General features: G+C 42.4%; 1 protein-coding gene across 6 annotated transcripts in view; it reads left to right on the top strand.

The window, feature by feature from the left end:
- COMMD1 (copper metabolism domain containing 1) overlaps positions 1–19020 on the top strand; it is a 149222-nt gene that overhangs the window by 115978 nt on the left and 14224 nt on the right. For 3 of the 6 annotated variants that reach the window (XM_077814059.1, XM_077814062.1, XM_077814065.1), the window contains exons 3-5: positions 5852–5890; positions 7975–8029; positions 10824–12089. In XM_077814059.1, coding sequence (XP_077670185.1) covers positions 5852–5890; positions 7975–8029; positions 10824–11002 — 273 coding nt within the window. In that variant the 3' untranslated portion in view covers positions 11003–12089. Of the gene's footprint in view, positions 1–5851; positions 6112–7974; positions 8030–10823; positions 12090–19020 lie in introns of those variants that run through there. The other 3 variants (XM_077814063.1, XM_077814061.1, XM_077814060.1) reach the window with 2 other exon arrangements.

Here is a 19020-nt window from a genome sequence, read left to right as displayed (position 1 = left end):
TGGTGAGGATAAAGAAGGTGTTGGGAGGAGGCCATGGGGAAGTAGCCCAGGGAGTTGTAGCTGTCACACAGCTGTTCCAGGAGGCACTCTAGACAGCTGCATTCCACAGGGCCCTGGGCTGGAACCCAGAGTAGAGGGCAGGCCCGGGTTCCCCCCAAACCTCCCAACTCCTGGTCAGACACAGGAGGAGTCGACCTGGACTGTGGGTTCATGAAAATGGCCAAACTGAGGGCTGCTGTGAAGCTCCAAGGAGAGCAGATCCGCCAATAAGTGCAAGACCCACCAAGGTAGAGGAGGAGCTTTGTCACAATAGGAAGGTCAAAAGTTAATGCTGGTTCTTAATCTCTAACGCAGAGCCACAAGATGCTTGGGGGGCTTTCCTGTCGCACTTTGTATTTGAGTTTTTACCTTATGCCTCCAGGGGTGAGGTCTCAAAGAAATCCCAGTCAAGCCAGCATTTCGAAAGAGATACTAATGTCTGCCAAAAATAGTAGCAAAAAGAAGAAAATATATGGTGAAGTTAAAGAAGCTAAATCAGTTCCGTCTTTTGCCAAGTCAGTGATTCATACTAAAGCCTGTGAAACATCACTTGTGCTAAAAGGAGTTCAATGACCTCGGAAACCAGGTCATGACATTCTCCTCTGTTCAGGTTGCAACAAACAAGGTTGAGTTGTGCCCACACAGCAGCTATTTTCACAACACAAGTGTATGTACCTGTGCATTTACCAGGGTGCCTAACTGTGTTTGTACCCGTGTATTCTGGGGAACCATGGACAGCTGTCCTGTACGGCCTCAGACATGGCCAAAGTACGTGCACACAGCAGCATGAGGCAATGTAGGACATCCCAGAGATAGGGTAAGAAAGAAGACTAGTTAACACAATTACAGAGGCACCAGTTGAAATCTTATCAACAAAAATAGATGCTAAAACCTAGTTATAGGAAAGCAGTTACGTGCCAGCCAGGCCACTGATATGGTTTAAATGGGGCTAACTGTCATGGTTACTATACAGAGCATTAATCATGATATATGTGGACTCAGACCATGTGTAGAGCCAACCATTTTACTGCTTAAAGTTATAGTGTAGGTAGGGCCTAAATTCTATGAGTCTTAACATTTTTAGAAGCTCTGTAAATAAAGAGTCAGCTTTAAATTTCAAAAACACTGTGTGAGTTCAAAAGATTGTACCTGACTTGCCTGGTGGCCTCGAGTAACACTTTGGGTAGGCCATCACTGCAATTAAAAACCCACAGCTGGCCTGTGCCAGCTGACTTGGGCTTGAAGGGCTCGAGCTAAGGGGCTGTTTAATTAGTTGTAAAATGTAGACCGGGGTCGGCAACCTATGGCACGCGTGCCAAAGACAGTATACGAGCCAATTTTTAATGGCACACTGCTGCCTGCCTGGACCCAGCTGCCGGTCCGCTCAGCCCGCTGCCGAACCCAGGCTGGCAGCGGGCTGAGCGGGGCCAGTGGCCGGGACCCCGGCAGGCAGCAGCGTGCCATTAAAAATCCTGCCTGCCCCGGCCCGCTCTTTTCCACCCGTCTCCCCGCCCCCACGGAGGCAGAGTGAAGAAGTTTGGTTCTGCCTGCTGCAGGGCAGGCAAGTTCCCCCTCCCTCGCCTCTTCCCCCAGCGTGCTGGATTCCTGCCCCTCCTCCTTTCCCTGCCGCCGATCAGCTGATGGCCCTTGCAAGGGAGGAGGAGAAGCGGCGCCGCAGTCCGGGCAGGAGGTGAGGTGGGGACAGGGCCTTGGGGAAGGGGGTTGGAATCAGGGCATATCCCCTCCAGCCCCCTGCCGTGAGACGCTCTAAGCCGGGGGCTGGGAGCACCCCCACGACCCTAGCCCACACACTCAGCCCTCTGCCCTGACCCCTGCACCCCCCTCACACACACCCAGCCCTCTGCCCTGACCCCTGCACCCCAACACATATCCAGCCCCCCCACACCCCATGCCCTGACTCTTGCACCCTCTACACATGCGCCCATCCCTCTGCCCTGACTCCTGCACCCTCCTCACACACCCACAGCCCCCTGCCCTGACTCCTGCACCTCCGCACATATACCCAGCCCCTCCCCACACCCCATGTCCTGACTCTTGCACCCCCCCGCATTCCCAACCCCATCCTAAGCACCAAACGGGAGCTCCTGCACCCCGTGCACCAAATGGGAGCTGCCCACATAAGCACTCCACACCCAAACCTCCTGCCACAACCCTGAGCCCTCTCCCTTATTCTAGCTCCTGGCCAGACCCTGCACCCCACCCCCCAGCCTGGTCCTTCACCCTCAGCCCTGTGCTCAGTGCACTCCTACCCTCAGCTCAGTGCAGAGAGAGAGAGGAAGAGAATGGGGTAGAACCAGGGAAAAGGTAGGTACCCACTCTGTGTGGGCAGGGCCGGGATCCCAGACCGGCAGTGGGCTGAATGGAGCTGGCAGCCGGGACCCTGGCTGGCAGGAGCCTGTGTACAGAACCCCAGACTGGCAGCAGGCTGAGTGGCAACGGGCTGAGTCGCTCAGCCCACTGCCGGTCTGGGGTCCCGGCCGCCAGCCCCGGGTCCTGGCCGCCAGCCCCTGCTCAGCCCGCTGCCGGCCTAGGTGAATGGCCCAGGCTGGCTGCGGGCTGAGCGGGCCAGCAGCATAAGATCAGCATTTTAATTTAATTTTAAGTGAAGCTTCTTAAACATTTTGAAAACCTTGTTTACTTTACATACGACAATAGTTTAGTTATATAAAATATAGACTTATAGAGAGAGACCTTCTAAAAAACGTTAAAATATATTACTGGCACGCGAAACCTTAAAGTGAATAAACGAAGACTCGGCACACCACTTCTGAAAGGTTGCCGACCCCTGGTGTAGACGTTCAGGCTTGGACTGCAGCCCAAGCTTTGGAACTCTCCCACCTAGAGCTCGAGCACCAGCCTCAGCCCAAATGTCTGCATGCAATTAAACCTCCCCTTAGCCCGAACCAGCTCCAGCGATGAGTTTAAGACCTAAGTTGAAATCCAGGCCTCTGTCTCACAGGCCTAATAATCAACTTTAGCCATGCCTCCGAGCTTCTTAAGACATCCTTAACTATGCTTTATATGTAAAATATATACGAAACCACTTTTTTTTCTGCTCCTTGTTTTACCTGAGAAATATCCGGGAGATCTGATTTGCTTTCCCATTCTTTACTGAAGGACTCTATAGGGCATTAAATAATTGAAGTACAATTTTCTTAGTTCTCAAATGAAGGGATGAGGATTGAGTCTTTCCCAAAGAAAGCTATTTTTCCTCAATGGTTGTCAAGAATTTGAGTTAAATAGGTTTTCTATTAAAAACAAAACCAAAAACCAACACCAGACTGATTTAAAAACCCTGCTCCTCTCAATTGCTCAGGGTTCAGGCCTTGTCTACACAAAAAAATTGTTCTGATTTAACTAAGTCCTTATCTACATGAGAAAGTTTTAGTAGATATACTAGTTGTAGTTACACTGGTATAGTTACACCGTGTAGACACTTATTCTGGTGTAAGAGATTACTTTTTTTCAGCTAACTTAAACTTCTTTTCCAAGTGACAAAACCTAAACTGAAAAAAACGCATTCTAACACTGGAATAAGTTTGTCATCACGAAGGGAGGGGAGAGGAGGGTAGTTATGTTGGCATAATTGTATCCATTTAAATTCATACCTTAGGTTTTACTGAGAAATCTTTCCTATGTACTTTAAATTTAACTACATCTGTTTCTAAACAAATATTATTTAAAAAGAGAGGTGGCCCACCTTTATATATCATAGTAAAGTCAACAGGGCACAACTTCTTTTGTCCTATTTGCATGTCACCTTTCAGTGCATTACTGTTATGACTACGTAATGCAACCTATGCTGTGTGGTCCTTTATCGTACTACAAGGGGGAGATTGCATCCATTTGGTAGCTCCAACAGTTTACAATACGGTAATAAAAGTATGTACAAAAAATCTAGGACCCTTTACTGTGCATACTTTCTCCTTCACATCACTTCCAGAAGGCATAGGCATGCTAGCCCACGTTAAGATAAAGCCATCACTGCCCCATTATTCCAAGCTATCAGCATCCGGTGGGTCTCCTCCTTTGTTTGCCTTTTAGACTGAGCTCCTTGATACAGGAACCATGGGCTCAGTTCCTCACACTGACCATGTGAGTGAGATGTGTTACAGGCCTAGGCCCTGATCCACAGTTGGATCTGGACAGACAGACCTTTTGCATCTGTGTGGACACCTATTGATATCAGTAGTGATCAGTGAAGCTCTAATTACGTAACTGTGGTTCTGTTCTTTAAAAAGTGAAATCCCAGGTCCACTGAAGTCAATGAGAGTTTTGCCATTGAGTTCAGGGGGGCCAGAATTTCACCCCAGGACTGTAGCATGGCTTAGTCAAATTCTCTAAAATAGAACTCTGCTAATGGTTTTTGCTAGTGTTTGTTTTGGTTTCGAAGACACGTGATAAATGTAGAGTTAAGTAACACTTTAAAATTTTAGGGGCTGATTTTCAAAAATTCAAGTGCACAATTGCATTTACCATAAATGTGCGTGCAAATTGTACAATTGAGCCCACGTCCCTGATTTGTACATGCAACTTCTTTGTGTATATATTTTCTTTTACTTGCAGTTGTCTCTACCTTTTTTGTTTTTTCTTCTTGAAAAACCAGTAAAGATTCTTGTATTAAAAAAAGAAAGCCAGTAATGAAGTTGCTTTCATGTGCATATGAAAAACAATCTGTTCTTTGTTTTTTTAAATTCATGTAATGCCTTTCTGAAATTTAGGTAATCAACTTCAGACATTTTTCAAGTTGCATTTTTCTGGTGATTTAATCTTATCTGTTAAATCAGTTAAGTGCAGAGAATTAAGTCTGAAAAATACTAAATGTTGAAACAAATGTATTTTGAAGTAATGGTAGAGGTTTTAGTCTAACTGATTTAAAAAAAAGAGAGAGAGAGAGAGAGAGAGAGAGAGAGAGGTGATGCTGCCCTCCCATTCTGAGTAACCTGTGTGCTGTGCATATATTGATCCAAAGAACTCGTGGATATCCAGTGAGTCAGATTGCCTGGAAGGCTGAATAGTCCAATCTGTCTTCTCAAAAAAGAGCACTCCCTTCATGGTCTGAGAAGATATTATTGTATTTGAATACAAGGTTTGCTTTGTTTTTCAAAATTGAGCATTTCAAGACACCTGAGGTTTGTAATATAAAAGTGCAACCCCCGTGAGTTCTATTTTCACTCTTGTTTCATTTCTGACCTTCGCGTCTGATGTGCCGTCCCCGTCACACGGGAGGGTAGCTGTGTCTGCACTAGCATTTTTGTCGTTATTTCCCAGTGTTTCCCGACTGTTGGTGCAGCTTCACCTGGACTTGCATTTACAATGCAGCCAGGTACACTTGCTATATCTAAACGTTATCTTCCAAATTATACAAGGAACTTTATCCAACTCAGACATATTGATGAGTAGGACTGATGGGAGAGAAATCTCATGAGGTCTTTTGCCTGCTGATTTTTTTAGTAACTAATTCCACATGGTTAGAAACATTTTATTTTTTCTCGTGTTGTTTATTCTCTCTGACCCTGACAAGATCCCTTCCACTCTGTTTATCCTGATTTATACCCCACTTGAGAATAGCTATATTTGTGAATGATGTGACCCGGCCTTTCAGAGCGAATCAGTGCTGCTGCTTAATTGTCTGTAGGCATAACTGTTCAGTGAAGTCAAGTATTGTGGGGATCTCCCACAATGAAATTCAATGTCCTCTCTAGCAACCAGACTGACCTATACAGTTTTTCTTCACCAAGAACAATTTTCTTACTTCACTAAATATCATCTTTCCCCTTTTATTTTCTAGGCATCTGAATTTCTGTGTTTGGAATTTGATGAGGCCAAGGTGAATCAAATGCTGAAGAAACTGTCAGAGATTGAAGAGAGCATAAAGGCACTGACACAGACCACCTGACTGTTAAGATAAAGAAAGAGATTGTGACTCAGAACATAGCTGGCCTTAGTACTTGTTAATAATTTCTATTTTTATATATGAAATTGTTACCAATATTCTACTGACAAATGATCATAAAATAAAATAGTGTGAGCTCGGCTGTGCCACTCTGACACTTGTGAGCACTTACTCATACAAGAAATCCCATTGGATTTAATGGGGCTACTTGCTTAAGTGCATAACAGCTGAGTGAGGCTGTGCATAATCAAGCCCTACATGTTAGAGTAGCGTGGCTTTCCTTTTCATGCCTCTTAATGATTTGTCAAGTCATCTTCTGACTACTCTGACTTGAGATAAATGCTGGGCTGCAGTCAGTATCCATGGGAAACTGGATGGCCCTGTGGCAGGGGAAAAACACAGACAGACAATCTAACGGCTGCTCCGATTTTTCCTTATAAAGTAAAGACGTTCTCTGATAATTCTTCCCTTTTCTCATTGGAACCTAAGGGGGCAAACTGTGGTCTCAGTCAAAGTCTGTTATGGTTGTGCACTAGGTATAAAAAGTAATACGACGTCAACCAACTAAGAATAGGTGAGACGAGAGGTTTAACTGCCAGCGGTAGAGAAAAACATAAAGGAGAAACTGAATGAGGAAATTTCTGCTAATGAAGTTTAGTAGACAGTCAAATGCAGAGATCTGAAGCTCTGGATAGACTCTGATTAGTACACCTGTTCCCATCACACCCTGAAACTTATAAAAGAATCTATTTAAGTAGTTGAGTAGCACATACATGTCATACATTACTGAAAACAGTTATCAAACTCTGTAAGGTTTCAGAGTAGCAGCCGTGTTAGTCTGTATCCACAAAAAGAAAAGGAGTACTTGTGGCACCTTAAAGACTAACAAATTTATTTGAGCATAAGCTTTTGTGAGCTACAGCTCACTTCATCGGATGCATTCAGTAACTCTGTAAGGGAAGCAAATCCATCAGCCATTCCAAAGCACAGAGAAGAACTCTCTTGGTACACATCATATTGACCCCCCCTCTCTCTCTCAAGCAGGCTATAAATATCGTAACAAAAATCCAAACAGGAAATAATCCTCCAGTCACTGATAAAGACCTCTTTGCAATGCAACAGATTTACCACGCACCAAATGGCTTCTAACATGTATTTGCCCACAAAGAATCTGATCCTGCAGAGTACTGAGTCCTTTCATAGGCTTAAACCAGGGATGGATGTCGCCCACAGTCACTTAACCATGATTCATTTCAGTAGCTTCCATTGTATACAGAAATTAAACAATCAAATGCTGTCAAGATGCACTACATAGGAATAATTTTCTCATTACTGTTAACACCCATAGTGCCCTGTCTACTCAGAAGCATATTGATCAAAGGAACACTTGTATTTAATTTTTTATTGATCTGTAAATATAGGGCCCGTTCTGTTCCCACTGAAGTCAATGGAAGTTGGCCCTTAAGTTAAGTCCCTTTGTTTGTATCCAAACTGTAACAATGTGTGTGTACTTGCTTTGAATTTGGTGTGTTTGGCACCACATGACCCTGAGGCTCTATACAGGCACAGAGTTTTTTCTACTGCTATGATTTAAATAGAGGTTTATTTTTAGTGTGCTTAGTTTAACCAAATCCTAATCGTTCCAACCCCCTTCCTCCCTTTTCGCTGGCCCACCAACAGGCTGTTCAGTTAATTCAGCAGTATTCATCCCACTTTAAAGTTTGGTAACCTTTCCTTTCCAGAAATGGGATGAGAGCCCTTTTTCTGATATGGGGCTGCCATGATCCAAACTCCACAGACGTGGACTAGATCCATTGTTCCTAAAGATTTGGCATGGAGATTTCCCAGCCTTTACTCTTTGCTACTGTGCTGAAGAACATCGGCGAGGTCCTATGATGGTGACCCGTGGAAAAAGGCGGGATGGGGTTGGAAAAGATGGCAAAACTAAGTGCAATAAAAATAAACCTCACCTCAGATAAACTAACTCATCCTAATTAAAGCTCTGTCTCTGTACGTAGCTTTGGGGCCAGGATGAAGGCATGGAATGTGAAGCCCTGAAATTCCAAAACACAGGTACATGTGTGTCTGTATGTAGATACAGTTATTTATCTAAAATGTATATTTCAGTAACACCCAGTGTGTTTAAATAATTAAGTTGTCATTGGGGCAGTGAGAGAGCGTGAGAATGACCTTGTAGCCTGGTGGTTAGCGCACCCCGTTGGGAGGAGGGAGACTCAAGTCCCTGTTCCAGTAACTATTTCATTATTTATAAAAAGTGGAATAGCTTGAACAGGAGACATTGCGTGACATCTGCCCCACACTAGCCCAGAGCCCAGCAATTAGGATATTTTCCTGGGATGCAGGAGATCCAACTTCAAATCACTGCTCTGCAACAGGTCTCCTACAACCCATTCAAGTGCTCTAAATGGTGGGCTAAAAGTTGTAAGGTGGTATCTGCATCACCGGCTCTGCCAACGGTTTTGTTGAAAAAGGACTGACCTGGCTTAGGCACCTAACTCCAGGAGAGTTCATGGCTGTGAATCTCCAATGGAGCTAGGCACCTCCCTCCAACCTGGACTTGAGTGCCAAACTGCCTTTGAGGGGTGGGGCTTAAGATCTGATGCTCTCCTCCTCATTTCCTATTGGCTAGCTTCGGGGCTCCCTGCTCATCTGTTGGTTTTTTGCGTCCCTTTCTTAGGCACCTCTTTTTTCCCTCTCAATCCTGGGTGCCTAAACTCAGGATGGGGAATTGTGCTGGGTGGTCAGGTCCCGAAAATGTCCCTTTGTGAATGAAGCCCCTCCTTCTCTTGCAGCTCTGCCTGGTCACCTGTATTCCATTGCACTGCTCAATAGAGACTATTTTGCTTTTCTTCTTCTCACTGGCAAAAAAATTTATACATATTAAGGGTAAAGCGTCCATTGATTCTTTCAATTTATTTTAACTTTGTAAGAAACAGAGCTAAAACTGTATTAAGTGCTAGTACAGAAATAGTGATGACAACATACAATACGGTAGTGCCATAATTGAAGTGCATTTCATTGTCTCTGCAAGTGAATTTAGTGCTTGTGAAGATGCCAGATTGATTGCACTTAGAAACTCAACTTCTCCCTTCTCAGAATGGGGAAAGGACAGGATTTCTTGCCCACCCAATCAGAATATAAATGCAGCTCCCCGGTTAACCCACACTATCCACTTTGGGGCCCACCTCCCCCTTCTGTCCTCCTCTTCCAACACTACTCTCAAGAGCTGCCCCTTCTCCTGATTTCTCACCCTCCTGTGTAAGGACTTTACATCCTCCTGTATCCATTTTCCATCTTGAGTTCTCAGGTCCCTTCTTACCACTTCTTGGGCCTTTGCCACTTCTCTGTGCCTCCCCCAATGAGAGTCTGAGCAGAAGCTACACTTCGCCACTCATTCCCAATTTTGCAACCTCCATGCCCTAGGTAGAAGACTCCTCCCGAGAAATCACAACTGCCCAAAGGCGGAGTCTCCTTCTGCCACCATCACTTGATCTGACTCTGTCTTGCCAATGCAGTGTGTTATTTACTGCTTCCTCACAGTCCTCAGCCTGCAGGGAAACAAGGAGAGTGAAGTGGAAGCAGGACATCCAGGGTACTCTGAGAAGCCAGATAGAGGAGTTTTAACAATATGCTTCCTCACGTCTCACCAGCAGCTAGGAGAGGGATCCACTTGTGGGTGGGACCTGAAAACTCTTGAATACTCTGGCAACTCACAAGAAAAGGTGGAGATGACAGAGCAAATCTGGAGGTTATGCTAGTTTGGGCATCAGCAGCAAGACATGCTTTCTTACGGATCCTGGATAATGTGCCTATACCCATTCTGGAGGGATCTTTTCTATCACTAAGAGTCTATCTTGTCTCCAGGCTAATTCAGCCCTTGGCCTCTGCAGAAATGGCCAGCAAAGTTGCCTGTTAGTGCTATTTGTGGAGGATGTTAGCTGTGACAGGTACTCCCGGTGTTGCCTACTCATAGTTTTAATGCAAGTCTTACAACATTTGGTGGTGATCTTAAAGACCCAGCTCCAGGAGTCAAGTGATTACATGATAATCTCAGCTTTCATTTTTTAAAATTTTTTTTAATCTGGTAAATTTCTTGCCCTCATGATTGTGGAGAAGATGTCCTGAGTGCACCCTGAAGCTTCAAAAAGCGGAAGGCAAATAAAAAGAACACAGACTTTAATATTTTCTTTCATGATTTTTAAGACAATCTCTTTATTGTTTGGGGCCTGACTTGTGAGTTTTCAGTGATTGAAGCTGGCAGCACTGGACACCTATCAGAGAGCCACTGGCCTGTGACCACCAAACTCATTTCTCACACAGGCCTCCTGATGGCCAGCTACTAGCGATGGCTTTGGTCATAATCAACATGCACTGGATTTGAACCAGGGACTCAGTGCTGATTCTCTGAGCTAATGAAAGTTCATTAAAATGACCTAATACATTTTAAACAAGGTTTTATTTAAAAAAAAAAATAGATGGGTCAGTTAATGCTCACAATCTTAAATAACTTCCATCATGTCAAGCGTAGTAATTGTTTTATTTTAACATGTACAGAGGATAGGAAAATGTGATATAAATGGAAATTAAAGAGAAATAAACTTAGAACAGATGTCAGGAAGTATTATTTCATGAAAAGAATAATAAATATGTGAAATGGCCAACCAGACAAGGTTACTGAGGCAAAAAGCCCCAAAACACTGGGGTCATTTATGAAATAATTGGGTGCTTTCCAGGAAGAACTTGGGAAGCTAAAGGGGGGCATGTTTCCATGTTTCCAAGTTCAGCAACTTTCTCCCTAACATTTATTGTCTCTCTCTAATCTTATGCTTTTATTTTCCTCTTCCAGGGAGTTGTAAATTATCTAGCAGATGTGAGAAATACTTCGCGCATATTGAGCCAAATTCTGTCTGGCCTTCAATGAGATTGCAGGGGTGTGACTGGAAAAGAAAAAACTGTCCCATTCTGCGGGATTTGCCATTGGTAGTAAACTTTGTACTTCACCTGAGTGCTTTAATGGTAGGTTAATGTGGGTGGTTGCAGATCAGGTGGTTTCCTCTGTAAAAGTGAGCTCAGGTTTAACCTGATTTAGGTGGAACTAAATGGAAGTCTGGTTTTAACTCTTTGGTTCAGAATTTGAAATAGAATTTTAATACACCTAGATAATGGGCAAAATTTTCAAGAGTAACTGAGTGACTACGGAGCCTAAGTGCCATTGACCTTCAACTGAAATCAGTGGGAGATAGGTGCTTGTGGGATTTTCAGAAATGCCTGTCTGCATCTCTAGGCATCTGAATGCCTTTGAAAGTCTCTTAGGCACTTTTGCAAACACTATCCAATGTGAATAGTGTATCTAGGGAGCAAAGATCACATTGTGGGTAAAAAACTCATTCCGATGAAATAGTTTGAAAATTTGACCGAGAATTAAACAAACCAGACAGCTGACCCAATGGTTTTTGTGCCTCTATTGGAATATGTGGAACACTTTCACAAACAGGACACCTGATGGTTTGCATCACTCCCACCTATCTGGTGGATTTGTCAGATTATTGAATTGATTTTGACATTTTAGGAAATGTTTATAGTTTCACATAGATCTGGCTCAGATTCTCAGAAATCATTATAAACACAGTTCAGCATAACAAAAATGACTTGTTAATTCAGGAGGGAAAACATCATGGTTTGACCTAAGGGGCCAAATTATTGCTTGATGTAGTCAGTGGAGTTGCACCAGGGATGAATTTGGCCTAACACAGATGAGAGAGAGACCAACCATAAACGTACCTGAAATATACAGGATAAAATCTTTATGAATTTAATGTGAGTGCATTAATTTTCCTGTGCATTTGTTTTAACCAATTAAATTAAAAGATATGATGGTGTAAATAAGAAAATTAGGGACAGAGTCTCTCTTGCCCCAAGATCCAGTCATTATAAGAGAGAGGTGGATCCATCAGGGAGTGAGTTACAGCTCCTTGATTCTTGAGCAGAGGCCAGGTTTGACAGAATGGTATAGCTGTATTTGTCACTATTCTTACAGATCCTCTTTTGAACATTTTTCTTCCCAATTGTACCAGGAATTACTATAAAATAAAATAAACAGTTAACTGGTGTGTTCCTTTGTCTTGTTTCTTTTCTTAGGTTTCAGTGGTTTCAAGCGATTTACTTAGGGCCTGCATCGGCTTTCATTTACATCAGTTTTATGCTGATGTAAGTAACTCCAGCTTGACCTCAGTGGAGTTACTACTCATTTACACCACTGTAAGTGAGAGGAGAATCTAGTCCATAGCCTCTTTACTATGTAGTTTTGATGCTGAATATATTAAGAGTAGTCGTTTAATTCTTTCCAATCCTGGTTGTTTGTTTCTTTTGTATAAAGTTTATAAATGGCATCCAAACCTCGTAGCAATGAATTGGCAAACCAAAGGGATTCACTTCATGGCTCTGTGACGATAGTTCTTTCAGTGAGATTTTCTTTTTCTTGGGCTATTTGTTCCTGGAATTGCTCAATATTTGGAGTATTCCCCCACCATTTGTCTATAAAAACCCAGCCTTGCCAAATTTTCTGAAAAAAATCGAGCGAAGCGTGTACCATATATTTTATAAAGCTTTGGAGCATGTTAAATAACAGGGCAAGTAAGTACCTTAGGTTGATTTTGATTTACTCCATAGCTGTTCCCATTGTTCACATTATTTGGCCTCATCTAAGATTCCGCTTTTCCATAGTTTTTCTCTCTGTTGTAGATCATTTTGCTAATGTAGAACTGAAAATTTAATTTGGGTTCTTACTGGAATAAGAGGCTGATGGAGTCTCTTATTTATGTTTTACTTTTGGATAAATAGGTTCATATATTCACGAAGTATTCTCCTACACACACGACAGAATCCAATTCCTCAATCCTTATGATGTCTCTTGATGTATTTGTTTACCATGTGTTCATGAGGAGATTCCTTTCTCTGGCCATTTGCTTAACACATTTTTAATTATATTTTCTGAGGAGTAACGTCTTCAGCTCATTCTGTTAGTGAAAAGAGGAATCTTGCCCCTTTAAAATTTTGAAGCAGTGAACAGAGGATGGATAATGCTGCTCTATCTTTAATGTGTAATTTTTACTCCAATTTTATTATTTGGAGATACTTTTTCTAGAATGAAAAACAGTCCTTTTTTGATAACTAGAAATGTAGCTAGCATGTATTTTACATCTGATTTTAGTGTTACGTGATCTCTCAATTTTGTTTGTTTCTTTCCTAAATTTTTCCTTGCTTCTTGCTCCTTTCAGACATTTCAACAGTTGATTCGATTTATTCCAAATATTTACAAAAAGGAGCTCAGTTTAGCTGAAAAGAGTTACAGTAGTTTACAAAGATAGCCTTTTAAGATAGCGATATCATGTGGTGATGACAAGGCTCAGATCCTTTTTAGCAGTAGCTGGGAACTCTTTCAACAGATTATTTGTCATGTGGTTTGCAATTAGGAAAATAGTCATAAGATCATAAGAATGGCCATTCTGGGTTCATCTAGCCCAGTATCTTGTCTTCTGACAGTAGCGAATGCAACATGCTTGAGAGGGAATGAACAGAAAGGGCAATTATTGAGTGATTCATCCCCTGTTGTCCAGTCCCAGCATCTGGCAGACAGAGGCTTAGGGACACCCAGAGCATGGGGTTACATCTTTGACCATCTTGGCTAATAGCCATTGATGGACCTGTCCTCCGTGAATTTATGTAATTCTTTTTTGAACCCAGTTGTACTTTTGACCTTCACAACATCCCCTGGCAACATGTTCCACAAGTTGGCTGTGTGTTGTTTGAAGAAGTATTTCCTTAGGCAATAACTCTTTTGAGTGGAAAAGCTCTTGCTAAGATCCATTTCTTTCAAAATTTTAGATTATTCACAAAATAATGCAAAAAGCAGCACTAAGAGATTGTTGAAAAACCAGTCAGAAATTCAGTCCTGATGCTTTCCTGTGACAGGGTGTGTTAGGAAGTATTTTAACAATGAGCTGACATATTTGACATATTTAACTGTCTGTGTTTACGCAAAGATGAAGTTTCTGTGTTGATGTCTGACTACTGTTATCTTATGTAATAACCTTAACATTCTATCGTTGTATACAGTGCAAAAATGAGGTGTGTTACGAGACATGTTAACTCCCATGTTCATATATCCTAGGACCAACTCGGCTACAAAACTGCAAACAACATTTTAATTAACACATTGTTAAACATAGCCTAGCACCTACAGTAGACAGGAAGAAATGTATTTAAAAATGCTTAACCTGGCTGTAGTCCCTTGATCAGCAGTTTTCAAACTGAGGGTCAGGACCCTGTTTTAATGGGGTTGCCAGGGCTGGCTTTGACTTGCTGGGGTCCAGGGCCAAAGCTCAAGCCCTGGGTGACAGGGCTCTGGTTACAGGCCCCCTGCCTTGGGCTGGAGCTTCAGCTTTGGCCCCCCCACCCTGCCCAGAGCAGTTGGGCTCAGGCTTTGCCTCCCCCACACACCTGGGGCAGTAGGGCTTGGGTGGGCTCAGGCTTCGGTCCCCCTTCTGGGGTCGTGAAGTAATTTTTGTTGTCAGAAGAGGGTCACGGTGCAATGAAGTTTGAGAACCCCTGCCTTAGATTAATCAAAACTGGATATTACATTGTTAAACAGGAATGTCTTTGGCTACACTAGGTGTGAAGTGGTGTTCAGCAGTGTGTTAATTAAAACACAAGGTTGATGAGGTAATATCTTTTATTATTTTATTTTATGATTATTACTTTATTTATTTATTTCTTGAACCAACCAATAAAAATTGGACGAGCTGAAGCAGAACTCTGTGGAGCTTGAAGGCGTGTCTCTCTCACCAACAGAAGTTGGTCCAATAAAAGATATTACCTCAACCAGATTGTCTCTCTCCATTAAAATGTGTGAGTTAAAATGGTTTTTAAACACACCTAGGGCACATCTGCATTAGGAAAGAAGGTGTGTTTTAACATGTTAACTAACACATTTTAACAAACATGTTAAGATCCTTGTATAGGTAAGGCAGTTGTAATTTGAACATGTGTTAGTTGGTAGAGGTAAATTACCTCTACCAGCTAACACATGTCAAAACTACAATTGCCTTGTCTATGCGAGGGTTTTAACATATGTTAGTTAACACGTTAGCTAATGTGTTACAGTTACACCTTTTGTCCTTGTGCAGACAAGGCCCTAATTTTCCCAATGTAGCCAAAACCAGAGTTACCAGCAACAGATGGAGATTCTGAGATTTTCTACCAGACACAGACCTGGGAAGAAGGAGAACCAGCCCAACGGGCTATTCACTCAATGTTAGAGAGTCCCATCTACGCAGCAAAACAAGTGTTTATGTCTTGGTTACAGGAAGGCAAGCATGTACCAACCTAGGTCCCCAGTGAAGAGAGCATATAGTTAGTTGCTAAGGCAGTTAACTATCATCCATATTGTGTGTGGGCACAAACTGTGTTTAGGGCCAATAATTGATTACAAACTCGATTTAAAAATATAGCTGTAGCACGTGAAGATGCTTTATGCCAACGGCAGAGAGCTCTCCCATCAGCATAATAAAACCACCTCCAAGAGCGACGGTAGCTATGCTGGCAGGACATAGTACTGACCACCCAGCGCTCATGTCAGTGTAACATATGTCACTCAGAGGGATGGTTTATTCACATCCCTGACCACATAAATTATGCCAAGATAAACTGTACTTGCTGGGGACAGTACAGCAGTTTAAATTTCAACAAAGCACAGTTGTTTGGGGAATGATTTATATGCTACGTTAGTATTTTAATTTGGGGATTTAAAGTCCGAGGGCTGTAGGAGAGGGGAGGGATTTGAAGACTGGAGAGACATGGGGAATTAATGCAAGAAACAGATAGGGAAGTTTACAAACAGAAACCAAGCCATGTTGAGGCACACAACTGTGAATGCAACATGATTAGTAATGAGAGTCACTGGCCACACAAGGGATCAAACAGCTAAAAATATCACAATAATTTCAAATTTTTTAATAAGCTAAGTAGTTATTCTCAGTGGCCCTTCCTCTTAAATATATTTGAATATCCACGGGCTAAATAATGTAATTTAAAGGAAAAAAGCCTGGCAGAACTTTAAAAAAAAAAAAAAAACCACACACAGATTAATTTACTTCAAGAAACTCACTTTCAGGAAGAGCAAATTATGGGCATAAGGTCTCAGTGGACATTTTTTTTTGCATCAGCCAAAGAAAAGAAAGGAGTGGGCATAATATTTGGTAAACATGTAATTTTGCTGATTAAAAATCAATTGAAGAATAAGGTGGGACAGTTCATCTTACTGAAGGACACAATTACTTGGGTATTACTAACCGTGGGCACAGTGTATGCTGCTGATCAACAGCAAAAAACTTCTTTAAGGATTTCTTTAAAACACTACAACACTTTGAAGAAGGGGAAATTATACTTGGAGGAGAGACAGATTTCTTACTGGGAAAGATCAGCTAAAACCAAGGAAGGTGGATCACGGGAAGCAGGTGTAATATTGACTTTTATGTGCCAGCAATTGAATCTCTCAGACTGTTGGAAAGAATTTTACCTAAGGGAAGGGGATTACACCTTTATTCACACCCTTATCAGTTATATACTAGAATACATTTAAAGTTACTCTCTAAATCCTTCATGAAGCCAACAAGATCTGCAAAAATTGGTACCATTACAGGGTTAGATCATGCACCAGTGGAAGTAAAGTTTGATAGTTGGGATGGGTCCCAAAGTTTACTTGTAGAAAATGAACTGCTTGCTTCTCCAGGACAACGATCAGTTGCAGTGATTACAGAGGACCGCGTTCAGTACTTTCAGATAAATGATGTGGACAATAGGAAAGGAGGTCTTCTCTGGGAGGCAGGTAAAGCAGCATTCAGGGATCAGTTGATAAGCAGAGCCTCTCCGCTGAAAAAAGAAAAAGCGCAGGAAAAATATAACTAGAACAGGAGATAAAAAAGATACAGCCCATTGATCAAACCACAGGTTCAAAATAAGAATATCAACAATTAACTAATAGTAGGGGAAAACTGAATGTGTTGATGACAGATGCCACTGAAAAAGCCCTGAGATATTCAGAGCATATGTTTTATGAAAAAACTCGTGGCTCAAAAGTTTAAAGGGATTCAAGAGCAATGTAAATATTCCACCAATTAAAAACAATCAACCAAAGATAGTTACACACCCTAATGAAAGATGTGCTACTTTTGCTGCTTATTATAAAAACATCTGTACTTCAGATGCTCCAAGCTTTGAAGTTATTCAAAAATACCTGAAGTAGCAGCTTGCCAGCAATAAACAGAACTGACAAAGAAACGTTAGCTAAGTAACCGAAGAAGAAATGTTAGCGGCAATAGCAAATATGAAAAGTGGCAAAACCACAGGAGTGGAGAGCTTTCCCGCTGAATTTTACCACGTATTTAAGGCGGTATTCGGGCAGGTCTACATTACAAACATGCATCGGTGTCACTGTAGTGCTTCTAAGCAAGACGCTCTAAGCCAACAAGGGAGAGCTCTCCCGTAGACTTGGTGACTCCACCTTCCCGAGAGGCGGTAGCTACGTTGGTGGGAGAAGCTCCCCTACTAACATAGCACTGTCTACAAAGAGATTTTGAGACGGATGGAGGCAGCCCTCCCCAGAAACTTTTGGCAGAGAATTGCAAGCTACGTGCACAAAAGCTTCCTCAAGATCTCTATGGAGGATTCACGGGACATCCTGGTGCACATAAACAGTGTTTCATGAGGCCCCCCTCTGCCTAACTCTAGAATGGGATGAGAAGCAGATGGCAACTCCACCTCTATTGGTTGTTTCACTACCCCTTCTAGCATCAGTTTAAAAAAAAAAAAGTAAATCAACAGATGTGTCCTGCTACTTCGGGGGTTCCATCCCTGTAATTTCAAAGCAAACTGCATACTTACCAGAGGTTCCTTCCCCTGCATCAGGCTCACCCGTGCTGGACTGTAAGGACTGGCTGGACAGTGCTGGAGTCAAAAACCTATTATCATAGAACTGGAAGGGACCTTGAGAGCTCGTCTAGTCCAGTCCCCTGCACTCAAGGCAGGATTACGTATTGTCTCTAGACCATCCCCGACAGGTGTTTGTCCAACCTGCTCTTAAAAATCCCCAATGATGGAGATTCCACAGCCTCCCTAGGCAATTTATTCCAGTGCTTAACCACTCTGACAGTTAGGAAGTTTTTCCTAATGTCCAACCTAAACCACCCTTGCTGCAATTTAAGCTCATTGCTTCTTGTCCTATCCTCAGAGATTAAGAATAGTTTTTCTCCCTCCTCCTTGTAACAACCTTTTATGTACTTGAAAACTGTTATCATGTCCCCTCTCAGTCTTCTCTTCTCCAGACTAAACAAACCCTATTTTTTCAATTTTCCCTCAAAGGTCATGTTTTCTAGACCTTTAATATTTTTTGTTGCTCTTCTCTGGACTTTCTCCAATTTGTCCACATCTTTCCTGAAATGTGGCGCCCAGAACTGGACACAATACTCCAGTTGAGGCGTAATCAGCACGGAGTAGAGTGGAAGAATTACTTCTCATGTCTTGCTTACAACACTCCTGCTAATATATCCCACATGATGTTTGCTTTTTTTGCAACAGCGTTACACTGTTGACTCATATTTAGTTTGTGATCCACTATGACCCCCAGATCCCTTTCCACAGTACTCCTTCCTAGGCAGTCATTTCCCATTTTGTATGTATGCAACTGATTGTTCCTTCCTAAGTGGAGTACTTTCCATTTGTCCTTATTGAATTTCATCTGATTTACTTCAGACCATTTCTCCAGTTTGTCCAGATCATTTTGAATTTTAATCCTATCCTCCATAGCACTTGCAACCGCTCCCAGCTTGGTATCATCCACAACTTTATAAGTGTACTCTCTATGCCATTATCTAAATCTTTGATGAAGATCAGATGCCCAACGTGGGGCTGGTTCACTGTGCTACTGGGTACCCCGATGCCTGTCCCACATACTCCTTCTCCTCTTCCTCGTCCAACACCTCCTCCTC

The sequence above is a fragment of the Eretmochelys imbricata genome, chromosome 3 (assembly GCF_965152235.1).
Source record: "Eretmochelys imbricata isolate rEreImb1 chromosome 3, rEreImb1.hap1, whole genome shotgun sequence".
Taxonomy (NCBI): domain Eukaryota; kingdom Metazoa; phylum Chordata; order Testudines; family Cheloniidae; genus Eretmochelys; species Eretmochelys imbricata.
Note: the sequence above shows the minus strand (reverse complement) of the source record. Positions and strands in the feature narration are given on the sequence as shown.